The following is a 13,437-nucleotide window of genomic DNA, read 5'->3' as shown; positions in this document are numbered from 1 at the left end:
AGGAATAAATATGCAAGTGATACTCAGCCTTTCCGAAATTCCACTGCAAAAGAGGCTGAGCTGCCCTCTAACCCTTCCTTATATATCCTCCATTTAACTCCTCCTATCCCACAAAAACACCTTGCAGAAACCATCAATCTTATCTATCCTCAATCCTATACAGATTTCGTCTACCATAGTACACAGCCTGGCATCTATGGTACACTGCGAGCATGTATAATACACAGCCTGGCATCTCTGGTACACTGCAAGCATGTATAATACACAGCCTGGCATCTCTGGTACACTGCGAGCATGTATAATACACAGCCTGGCATCTCTGGTACACTGCGAGCATGTATAATACACAGCCTAGCATCTCTGGTACACTGCGAGCATGTATAATCACAGCCTAGCATCTCTGGTACACTGCGAGCATGTATAATACACAGCTGAGAAGTACTTATTATAACAATGTCTGTCTTCGAACCATCCACATAATTCACTGACGTGTGGAATTTGCGAGTCTGTAAAACAGTGCCACAGGGACGCCACACCCTGCTTCCCTGCCCATCTGTCACTGTCACGTGACAGGTCTGGTGCCAACGTATGAAGTGACTGAAACTACGTACATATTACATAGCAATCACCACCCTTTCTTGTTTTCATACAGTCAAAAATTGCCTCTACAGTATTTTAACTATAGAAAGTAAAAAAAACAAAAACAAAGCAAAAGACAACCCCACGCTACTTAGCATGTACTGGCGTCATACACGTGCCCTGGGGCATGGATAGGTGTTGCAGATTAGCAGATTAGGAAGTCCGCAATGCCCACTTCCCCAGGAAACAAGTTACTTAGTAAAGTGAAAAATAAAACAAATAAAAAAGATAGAAAAATGTAATAATTGGGCTATCAAGAGCGAAAACAACTTACTGTGCCCCTTTCATACAGAATGTGAATTCATTCAATACAACCTATGTTAGATGAAAAATAAACAAAATGCTTCAATTTTAAGACACATGGGGGTATATTTACTAGGGTGCAGGTTTTTAGAATTAGAGATGTTGCCCATAGTAACCAATCAGATTCTAGCTATTATCTTGTAGAAGGTGCTAGATAAATGTTAAGTAGAATCTGATTGGTTGCTATGGGCAACATCTCCACGTCTAAAAACCTGCACTTTAGTAAATATACCCCATGATCTCCATTCATAACTTGGAAAATATAAATATAAATAAATTACTATATATAAGTGTATATATAAATGATGGTTTCCATGAGTGTGGTATCAGCTAAGTGGAGATCCTGCATGTAAGAGAACCCAGGGCCTGATTCAGCATGGATCGCAATTGGAACCGCGTACGCAGATCGGCCGATGGTGCTGCAATCGCACTGCGATCACGCACGCACACCGGAATCTAATGCAGAGTGAGTGACAAGCCGTGAGCATTTGGGGGTGGTGACGGGGGAGTTGTCGGAGAAACGTGGGCGTGCCTGTCCATTTTATGGGCGTACATAAATTAGCCACTGCGACGGCATACGCAGCTTGTGTGCTCACTGCGTGTAACGAGACTTGCAATCTATGAGACAGGTCAGAGCTGCTGTAATTGTGCGTGAGGGGCCGATGTTACTTGATGGTACCGATGTATACGCAGGACTGTGAGTAATTACGGATGTGAGAAGGCAGTAGTGGGCGTCTCTATGCTGGCTGAGCTGTGGCGGGCATTATATAAATATATATATATTTTGTTTTGCAGCAGCAGCACTGCGTGCGATTACGGAGCTGCGATCACAATTGTGATCCTTGCTGAATCAGCCCCTCATATATATGTGAGAACCCCCTGAGGTGATCTATGTAATATAGGCCCGGGGTAAAGGTCACAGGTGTGAGGGGCTTATTTGCTGCCAGTCTGCTCTTTTATGACTGAAATAAAACTCGTGTTGTGTAAGCAGCAGTGACGCGGGGGCAGACTCCTGTCATGTCTCATGCTGCCGTACTGCTAAGCTCTGTACACAATGTGTACATCTACTTCCTGCCTTCTGGGATCAACCACAGATGTTTGTTTAATAAATCCTGCCCAGGTGTTTTGTTTTATGTATCGCCCCTACCCGGGCGTCTTACGTATCGCTACTACATGGGTGTTTTATGTATCGCCTCTACCCGGGCGTCTTACGTATCGCCCCTACCCGGGTGTCTTAAGTATCGCCCCTACCCGGGTGTCTTACGTATCGCCACTACCTGGGTGTTTTATGTATCGCCCCTACCCGGGCATCTTACGTATCGCCACTACATGGGTGTTTCATGTATCGCCCCTACCCGGGCGTCTTACGTATCGCCACTACATGGGTGTTTTATGTATCGCCTCTACCCGGGCGTCTTACGTATCGCCCCTACCCGGGTGTCTTAAGTATCGCCCCTACCCGGGTGTCTTACGTATCGCCACTACATGGGTGTTTTATGTATCGCCTCTACCTGGGTGTCTTACGTATCGCCCCTACCCGGGTGTCTTACGTATCGCCCCTACCTGGGTGTTTTATGTATCGCCTCTACCCGGGCGTCTTACGTATCCCCCCAACCCGGGTGTCTGATGTATCGCCCCAACCCGGGTGTCTGATGTATCGCCCCAACCCGGGTGTCTGATGTATCGCCCCAACCCGGGTGTCTGATGTATCGCCCCAACCCAGGTGTCTGATGTATCGCCCCAACCCAGGTGTCTGATGTATCGTCCCAACCCGGGTGTCTGATGTATTGCCCCAACCCGGGTGTCTGATGTATCGCCCCAACCCGGGTGTCTGATGTATCGCCCCAACCCGGGTGTCTGATGTATCGCCCCAACCCGGGTGTCTGATGTATCGCCCCAACCCGGGTGTCTGATGTATCGCCCCAACCCTGGTGTTTTATGCAGAAAATTGTTTATTGTGTGCCCATAAACCTTAGTGATAGGCTAATGCAGTTGCTGCAAAGTTTTAGGAATCAGACTTCTGACCATTGGCTCAGTGCGGGATTTGTCGGTTGTAGAGAACTGCTCCTCGTCTAGTCAGCTGACACTCCGACACAAAGCCCGTTATGTTTCAGCGTCTCATAGATGTCAGACTGCTTATGTTGCCAGCAAAGGAGGCTGTATTCCAAACTGTGGTGTTCCTTGGTGTGTGACCTCCATGCAATTTGGGGTGTGGGTGGGTTTCTAGTAACGGATGGAGTTCTCGATTAAAAACAACCCACTTACTAAATGGAAAGATCACATCATTTTATAATCACTTCTTCCGTCTGTAGCAGCTGTTAGGCGAGCCAGTACTTTTAATAGAAAGTAAAATAACCAAAAAGAAAGAGGCAGGCAAAACACAAGGAGCCAGATTATGAAATCCCCCATAAAGACCTGCAGCACTTGTGAGGTGGTGGGAGGAATGGGAAATGCCAGGGTTTAACAGCTATCAGTGCTGCCCCCTTTGCCCATGTCATCATGACATCGCACATAAGGGGCGGGGCCGCAGCACCTCGAAGTGAAGCAGTCTTGAAGACGCTCAGGACAGCTGTACGTATGGCAGGGTGTCTGCCTGTAGTATCCAAAGGACACTATGGACGAAACTGCGGCAGCGATACTGGCTGCAGGGCGCCATTCCAGTCAACCTGATAGCCAGAAGCAAGGGCTGTGGAGCACACCCCTAGTTACGGCCCTGGGTCCCCGATGCTGTCCCTGAACATGTGACATCACGAGGGGGCAGGCCGGCAGCAGGAGAAAGCGCAGAGCTGCCCAGGACGCTCCGAGCAGCACTGCAGCAGCGATACACGGCTGAAGGGTGCCGCTCCAACCCTGCTAGCCAGGTGAAGGGACCATGGGGCAGCAACGGTGCCTTCTGTATACTCCTGTGTCCTAGGCTACGGCACCGCTCACGCACCCCTCCCTACGCCCCATCTGTACACTTGGATTAATAATACCCATCATTATTGGGGCGCACTTGCACCAACCCCATCCTTGGTGCAATAGATGCATCTGAAAACAGGCAAATTTCTGCTTCCAGACAACTCAGTATAGTCCGCAGTTCCGGCGCCACTTCCTCAGTGACAGCGGCCCCGCTACAGACCAGTTGTGACTGAAACGCATCACTCGTACTCGAGTTTAAGTAGTTCCTGAGCGTGCACTCTGCAAAAAGATGCAAAGTAATCTGTGCAAATGGGCACACGTTCAACTCTGCACCACCGCACTGTGCATTCACTTAAAGTAGAGTTTACTATGCAAATCCGTACTACAAGGAAGTGACAGCGAGTGCCGTCATGCATGGGAACATAGAGAGATCAGCCAGGCACTTCCTGCAGTGAGAGCAGGTGTCCAAAGATCTGTGCACTGAGAAATACGGATTAGAGACTGTCCTGATACAGCAATACACAATAGGGAGAGGACCAGACGTGTTCACACACATCTTACCTCCGTGCGCTACAAGTGGCGTTAAACATAATGCGTAAGCGCCGTAAGGCTCTGCCTCTTTTCATGCGACTTTTTACCTTTAAAACCTTTTCAACTAAACTATTATGTACATAAAATAAACATGTATTGAAATATAAAATGATCAGCAATAGAGAGGAAACAGAATTGGGAATAACAAGACTACGGGTGTTCTGCACTTAGCTGTAGTTAAGGATTTGTAAGAGATGGTTTTTACAAAACACTATGGGCGGGGGGGGGGGATTTAAGTTGTGACATCGACACAATGTGCCGATTCGGAATGGCACAACGCATCCTGCCGGCATCGCAATCTTTACCTCACACCTTACAGAGGTGCGAGGGAAAACTGATGATGTCGGTACTACCGTACATGGCCGATATGTGCCCTTCATTTGTTTTTTAAGCATTTCTGCTTTTCTGCTACCAGAGCGTTTTTTTTTTTTTTAGTGATCTAAGGGCCTGATTCAGCAGCGTACGGAATAGCGATCGCAGCTGTGTCCAACCTCGCTTTTCTATGTATACATCGGTACCATCGACGCACTTTGGCTCATCACGCAGATTTACAGCAGGTCTGACCAGACACAGAAATTGCAAGTCTCGTCGCTCGCAGTGAGTGTTCAAGCTGCGTAGGCCATCGCAGAGGCTAATTTATGCACGCCCATGAAATGGCGTTAAACCGAACAGGCGCGCCTGCGTTTTTCTGATCACTCCCCCGTCACCACCCCCCAAATGCTGACAGCCTGTCACTCACTTTGCGATGGATTCCTTTGTGCGTGCGCACGTGCAGTGGGGCTTGTACGCATGCGCAATGGCAAACAATCGCTCGACTGCGTCCATAATTGCTATTGCGTGCGCTGCTGAATCCGGCCCCAAGTCAGTGTTTTAGGATGGGGATGATCTTTCACAGAAATTTGGCAACACGTAGTGAGCAACCTCTGATTTTTTTCAGAGTAAACAAAGCATTTCTAAGGTTTAGGGAACAAAACACAGAACAGCCGGCCTTCTTCAACAAACATTTTGAAATTATTTTTTCCTATATCTGAGATAATTATTTTGTATGAATATATACAGGGTGACACATATGTGATTTTAATTTTCTTTTTTAGTTTGTTCTTGGCCTAAGAAAAAAATAATGTGAAAGCAAAAAGTTTATAAATTCTTAGACATCAGAGGGAGAGTATATGGGTCTGTCTATCATGCACACATGTGTAGCACTCTACATGCCTGGTTTATTTTATGTTATTTAAACATGTGTGATCAATGTAGATGCAAACTAATTATTGGGCGGATGCAGCGTTGGACAGAATTCATCACTGACCTTTGCCTATGTGAAAACACATTTATTACAGCCCAGTTACGGAGCACGCGCACTGCAAAACCATGCGAGATGCGCTCTCGGCAACCAGGTGTATGTTCAACTGTGCCAACCCGAATATGTGTTTCCTGGCAACCTTTGGGTGGCTCAGTGATTAAGCCTGATGATTGCAGAAGATTGTCATTATAACCCCTATACTGAATCCCTTTACTAACTGCTTCTGAACTTACAGTATACAGGTCTCCCAGTGCTTAAGCAAATAATGCAAATAAAAAGCCAAAACATTTAAGGGGTCAATTCAATTAGATGCGAATTTGCAGAATTGAGCTAGCATCATAAATCTCGCATACAGAACTCGCTGCAACGTGCGCACCCAAGAAATGTAAGATTCATTTAGAAGTGGTGAATTCACATTGAGATTGCGTCAATTTTCTACAAAAGTTGATCTGGGAGAAGTGCATGAAAATTGTGCCCTGTGCCGGAGCATGACCAGCTGCTCCTGTTAGTGCAGTGCTGCCATTCCAGGCATCCTTCTAGCCAGGAGAAAGGACCATGGGGCGGCATCAGTGCCACCCACAGAGTCTCTGCGCTCTGTGCGGCGGCACCGGTCTCCCATTGCTAATTACCACCCTGGAAACCATACTGTACCCCCAAAAAAGTGTCAACTTTTTGGGGTCCATCTGCAAGTTTGATCTGCAAGTTAAAAAATCTTATTGCCAGCAATATGACACTTCTACATACCTGACCCACATCATTTACACCCCCACATATCTGTCCCACATAATTTACACCTCTACATACCTGTCCCACATAATTTACACCCCCACATACCTGTCCTCCATCATTTACACCTCCACATACCTGTCCCCCATCATTTACACCTCCACATACCTATCCCCCATCATTTACACCTCCACATACCTATCCCCCATCATTTACACCTCCACATACCTGTCCCACATCATTTACACCTCCCCATACCTGTCCTCCATCATTTACACCTCCACATACATGTCCCACATCATTTACACCTCCACATACCTATCCCCCATCATTTACACCTCCACATACCTGTCCCCCATCATTTACACCTCACCATACCTGTCCCACATAATTTACACCTCCACATACCTGTCCCACATCATTTACACCTCCACATACCTCTCCCACATCATTTATACCTCCACATACCTGTCCCACATCATTTACACCTCCACATACCTGTCCCACATCAATTACACCTCCCCATACCTGTCCCACATCAATTACACCTCCACATACAGTACCTGTCCCACATCAATTACACCTCCACATACAGTACCTGTCCCACATCATTTACACCTCCACATACCTGTCCCACATCATTTACACCTCCACATACCTGTCCCACATCATTTACACCTCCACATACCTGTCCCACATCATATACACCTCCACATACCTGTCCCACATCATTTACACCTCCACCTACCTGTACTACATCATTTACACCTCCACATACCTGTCCCACATCATTTACACCTCCACCTACCTGTACTACATCATTTACACCTCCACATACCTGTCCCACATCATTTACACCTCCACATACCTGTCCCACATCATTTACACCTCACCATCATTTAGCCCATTATTGAGTTGTTATTTTTAGAGCTATTTACCTGAAAACTGACGTGTTTATTGGCCAAATTATACTATTTAAAGTTTTAAACCCCATCCAAGTGCATTGTTACTGATTGGGAGAGGTGTACCAGAGGTTCTGCCCTGTGTTCCCAAATTTCTACCTTATGATAAAGATCTTACAGACCTTTTTAACCTGCTCAGGGGGGTGCGCACAAAACAAATGTGAATTTGAAAATGTATTGCGGTTTTGGAAGTGAATGGCAAATTCAATTCAAAGGGCAAAATTCACTGTGAAAGTAGCTCGGAGATCTCAAATGAATCCTAAATAAATTGACCCCTAGGAGTCGGTCTTAGAAGTCTGTGTAAAACATAAGCATGTGACATTTGCAGTGTGCTACGCAGCAGACATTGCAATACAGGCTGCTCCATATGCTAGGTAATAAAAGGAAATTACTTCCTGACAAATAAGTCAGTAATAAGGAACTCACTAGTAGTTATCCCTATCCCTGCTCTAGCAGCTGTCAGTCACTCCACACAGCGATAACCTCCCCACCTCTGTCTGCGCTCATCAACATCTCACCCTTAATAAACTCAGTTCAGGAGCTAGTGGAAAACAGGTCAGTTTTTCTGGATTTGCCATTACAGCATACTTGCCTACTTTTGAAAAAAAAGCATTTCAGGGAGATTGTGAAAGCAGCACTTATGAGCGCGGAGGTAAAGTGGGCGTGTACTGCTACATCTGAGAGGTGTGTCATACATGTGATGGGCGTGTACTGCTACATCTGAGAGGCGTGTCATAAACCTGACTTACATCCACATGTAAACGAGCCCCAAAGATGTTAGTAAAATCTATTTGTTGATGAAAACACATTGATACTTCCCAGAAAATGCATGTAGCCATAGGGATCATTGTGCCTTATACCCAATGCATGTAGCCATAGGGATCATTGTGCCTTATAACCAATGCATGTAGCCATAGGGATCATTGTGCCTTATACCCAATGCAGGGAAATGAGGGTTGGGTATGAAATCCCAGCTGTCGGGATGCCGCTGGTCAGAATCCCGACACCCATAGAGAATGAAGGTTAGTGTAACTCTAACCACTACCCTAACCCTCCCCAGTGCCTAAACCTAACCTGCCCCCTAGTGCCTAACCCTAATCCCCCCTCCCCGCACCCTAATCCTAGCACTCCCTTCCCGATGCCTAATCCTAACCCTCCCCCTAGTGCCTAACTCTAACCCCGCACCCTAACCCTCCCCCTAGTTTCTAACCCTAACCTCCCCCTAACACCCCGATACTTACCTTCGGCATGCTGGCGGTTGGGATACTGGTGCCGAGATCCCGACCTGTCAGGATTTTGGCGCCGGTATTTAGACCGTCGGCATCCCGCACGCCAGGATGCCAACTACGTCCCGGGAAATGGCACTGATTATACCATTTGAATGTATAGAGCTCTGTTTTTTTATGTATATAATATATAAGTATTTTATGTATATATACGTTTAATAATGGGGGTAAGATACAATTACGGAGAGTGTTAGGGTGCATACACACCTGCATGAAATCGGCCTGATTTAGCCAAATTGGAACGACAAATCGGGCATATCATACAATGTGTATGCCCAATTTGCGCGTACCCGAGGTCGCATGCGATATCGTGCGATTGGCTGTGCTGCACAGTCAATCACACGATATCGCATGTGAGCCTGTACATGTTAACGAAGGACGGAACAGTGATTGTTCCATCTTTCATTAAATCTTTCAAGTGTGTACCAGCAATCATGCGATGTCCAGGGTGATGGCAAATTGCCCTGAACATCGGCACGATTGCCGGTCCTTTAGGTGTGTACCCTGCCTTAGACTCTTCAGGGAGTCAGGGAGATTGCTACTATTTCAGGGAGTCTCCCTGACAATCAGGGGGAGTTGGCAAGTATGCATTAAATGTAGGTTTGATATACCTGGATGTGTGTTGATACTAGCATGACTGGCTGCAATAAAGTTAAAGGCAAAAGTTTGTTTCTTGTTTGAAATGTTTTTTGTTTTGTTTTTAAATATATCTATAAAAAAGGAATACAGGAAGATTCTGACATTTGCAATACCCAGGGTACAGCCTTGTACATGATTACTGATGCCGCAATAGTGGTGGTCAGTGCGGCTGCGACAGAGCTAAGCACACGAGCTGCGCGCATTTAGGGGCTGGTTCAGGGTTTGGAGCAAAGCAAAAAAAAAAAAAAAGCAGCAGCTTTGCACCTGGACAAACCATATTCCGCTGCAAGGGGTGCAAATACATTTATTGTTTCTGCATGCAGGGTAAACAGCATCTGCTTTTGTATGCAGGACACAAATGCTGGACAGCTTTAATTTTAAACTGCAATTAGAGTTCCGCTGGGACACGACGCTCTTCCCCCATCCCTCAATTCCCAGCACATGTTACATCTCCTGCAGTGCAGCACGGCTTTTCCCTAAGTGCAAAATTGCTCCTATTAATTGCTTTGCTCCCAACTCTTGATCAGTAATAGAGGGTATCTACACTTACACACGCAGAGGCGGTCACATCTGCAGACGCGTACAACGCCGCACACGGGTGAATATAGGCATGTTTCCACCTACTCTTATATTGAGCACATTATGACAAATTTACTTCCAAATCTGCATAAGGCCGATCAGCCTTTGACTACGTTGATAGAGGAGCAATTATTGTTGTAGTTTAGATATTTGGGGGGCCATTTATTAATGATTGCTTTCGCAATGTGATCTGGACATGACATTAACGCCCATGATTGCATTGCAAAATGCGATCATAGCGCCGGAAGGTATAATCCGCCACACTCAAGGACTGGGGCTGCGGGGGAACCATCTGTCGGCTAATTATGTAAAGTGTAGCCCGTTGGCTACAACAGGTTAACGCCATCTTCAGATGGCGTTAGCTGCGGGGGTCAATCTCCGGAATACAGTACATCGCAGTTGGTAAATATGGCAGCATCGCATCTTCCATAGAAACCTATGGGGGCTGCGGCTGACGGTGGGAATGGAACAATCGCAGCAGGTATTCACCCCCCCCAAAAAATAAAAAACCACTCTCAAAGCCTCAATTATACAATGATAAATATGATAAATGGGCCCCTTGGAATGGAAAGTACAGAAGAAGCAGAAATTAGAGAATTTTGATGAGGACAGGGAATAACCGAGGGAAGTAATAAATGGACAGCTGGTGAGTGCTCTGTATAGTTTAAGAAAAGTGTATATGAACTCGGACCTGTAAGTAAGAGTATACAGTTTACTTACTGTAAAAGGTACTGAACAAATAATGAAGGTGATGGTCATGATGGACAGAAGAATGAGGTGGTCAATTTCCTCGGACATGGAAATCCTCTCTCGTTTGTTGGTCATCAGGGAGCTAACTCTCCGCGTCTTCTGTCTCCTGTGCATCTTGATCAGACTGACGATGACGATGAGGTTGCAGGTCAGCACGGCGACGATGAGGATCAGCAGCAGCCCGGCGTACAGCATGGAGTACCCATTGCTGGTGTACCCGCTCATCTTCTGACCCCTCATGTTTATAAAGCACCAGGTCCCAGGACAGTATTGTACGTACTCCCCAAAGCCCAGGAACGGCAAGAGGCAGAAGCAGATGCTGAAGCAGTAGATGACCGGGAAGGTAATGATGCCACATCGCTTCTTGATGAACTTCTCGTAGAAGTAAGGATGCCCAATGGCCATCGCCCGCTCCAAGGCCATGGCGAAGAGGACCATCATGGTGGCCAGGCTGAAGAAGGTCATGGCAAAGGCAAAATATTGGCATAGACCCAGGGCATACAGAGTGCGTCCCTTGGTATAAGATACCAGCACCACCGGGCTAATCATGCAGGTGCCCAACAAGTCTGTGATGACCAAACCAGTCACCAGGATGAAGAATAGAGAAATCTTCCCCCTGCTCTCCCGCCTGCGCCTCTCCAGCAGCACCAGCGCAATTAGGTTCCCCAGCACCCCGGTGGAGAACATCACAGCGCTGATGGCCGGACTCAGCTCCGGATTGAGAAACTTTGTGGAGTTGCATAATTCGCTGGAGTTAAAATTTCCCTTTTCCCCATTCATTCTCCCGAAAGAACCAGTACGGCCAGTTCACCTCCCAGGTTCAGCCACGGCTAGTCCAACTCTTCCCACTGGTCAGGCACATGGCAGGATGAGCTGGGAGCACTCAGCAGATGGGAGAGTGCGGCTTCTTCAATCAGCCCAGGCATATAGAGGCACAACGTGCGAAGCCACTGGCATCACCCACAGCTCTCACCCCTCCCCAAAGCACACGCTGTGGGACAGAGAAAAAACAAAACAAGAAAAAAACAATATTAAAGAGTCTAAGAGGCTGGAGATAGTTGTGTCTGGATGGTCAGGTCTCCAGGTTCAAGCAGTGTTCTTCTGGCTTTGCCCCAGCCTGGAGCCCGCTCCTCTCTGCCTCTCTGAGAAAGCTGAGAACGGAGTTTATGAAGTTGAATGAGAACAAATTCCATGTTGCATGTAGTCACACCCATGGCCTCTCCCCCTGCAAGCTGTCTGCCTGCCTGCAGGGCTACTACCAATTATCCCCTTGTCAGTCACTCTTGCTGAAAGTGCAAGCAGTGTGCGGGGAGCTGGGCAGCTCATGTCAGGAGAGATAAGTCTGTAGCTGTAGGCAGCTGTAGCTGAATTCAATTATCTGCAGGAAATTGCTTATCGCGTAGCAAGCTGAAGGCTCCTATGTACTAAGGCTGCAGACACCAGCTAATGATCATTCTTAGGACCTGATTCACTACGGATCACTATTCTGCTTATACGCACGCACTGCAGGTGCTATTTAATCGTTTGCATTCACATTGCGATCGCATCCTAACATAAGCATACCTCCCAACATTTGCAAGAAGTAAATAGGGACACCCGCTCGCTGAAGGCGCACGCTCCCGAAAAGGGGTCGTGGCCTACTCATAAAAGGGTTGTGGCCTAGCGGCACACCCCGTTTCCGTCACTAATGGGGCGTGCCCAGCATCTCCCGGATGCTGGGCTGCCCCCGGGCTTCCCCCAGTACTGTGAATAGATGCTGTGTGCATGCGCACAGCATCTATTCTCGCTCTGCATACACCGTGCTCTGCATAGCAGAGCAGCGGTGTATGCGTCTCCCAACTTCCCCCCCCCACCGCGGGACACTGCGTCCTGCGGGTGGGACAGCGGGACAGTCCCCCAAAAACAGGACTGTCCTGCTGAATGCGGGACAGTTGGGAGGTATGCATAAGGAGTGGACGCCCACTTCCCATACTTACCTGACTTCCTGGAAGTGTCTGGAGGCTCCCGAATTGTCGGGTATCCCCCCCCGCACCCCGGGAAGAGTACCCACATCTCCCCCGCATCCCGCCCACTTTCTAGTGAAGTGAGTAGGATGGGGAGATAAATGCCGGGAATCACAGCATCATTGCATGATTCACGGCTCCGCTTGGAGGGGGCAGAGCTAAATGGCGTGAAAATACGTAATCTCCCAGAAATTTTACAGGTCCAAACAGCACCCCCTGACCTGTGGTGCCCTGTGCGATGGCACCGGCCGCACTACCTCTAGCTACGGCCCTGATCAGCATAGTTGTTATGAAAAGGCCCTACACCTCACTGACCCTGAGGGCATGAGATTAGAGAAGTGGAGTCAAATCATTACTATTCATTTCATTTTTTAAAGTAGAAATATTATTACAGTCTCGGAAGTCTAACCAATGAACAGATCAGCACTTAGCGTGTGTACATTGTGCAATATGGAGCCTGTCATATGGGCAAGGAGGGGGGTAGTGGGGGAAGTAGAGAGGAAGCGTGGGACTGAGATAGTGTCTCCACTCTGTTACACTGAGAGTATCTCCTGAGAAGGAGGCAAAGTGGGCTGTCTGGGGAGACCAGCTACTGTGACACATACAGGGGCGCTCCCCCGTGTGTAGTGCCAGTAATAGGGAAGCAGTGATTCGCAGTAATCACGTTGTCTATTGGGGATGTATATTGTGTAGTATTTCAGTTCTGAGTCCCTTTTAGCGTGCAAGGGTGTATGAGAGTAAACCGGGGCGCCAGGGGG

At 47.5% G+C, this 13,437-nt stretch overlaps 1 protein-coding gene across 1 annotated transcript in view; it reads right to left on the bottom strand.

Moving 5' to 3' along the window:
* The window catches only part of PTGER2 (prostaglandin E receptor 2), a 42,803-nt gene extending 30,979 nt beyond the window's left edge, over positions 1-11,824 (bottom strand). The window contains exon 1 of the mRNA XM_088444169.1: positions 10,647-11,824. Within this exon, the coding sequence (XP_088300295.1) occupies positions 10,647-11,456 (810 nt within the window). The 5' untranslated portion in view covers positions 11,457-11,824. The remainder of the gene's footprint in view (positions 1-10,646) is intronic.
* Between the last annotated feature and the right edge of the window lie 1,613 nt (positions 11,825-13,437).

This window comes from Taudactylus pleione, unplaced genomic scaffold, assembly GCF_031769625.1.
Source record: "Taudactylus pleione unplaced genomic scaffold, aTauple2 ptg000350l, whole genome shotgun sequence".
NCBI lineage: Eukaryota > Metazoa > Chordata > Amphibia > Anura > Myobatrachidae > Taudactylus > Taudactylus pleione.
This window is presented reverse-complemented; position numbering and strand designations above follow the sequence as displayed.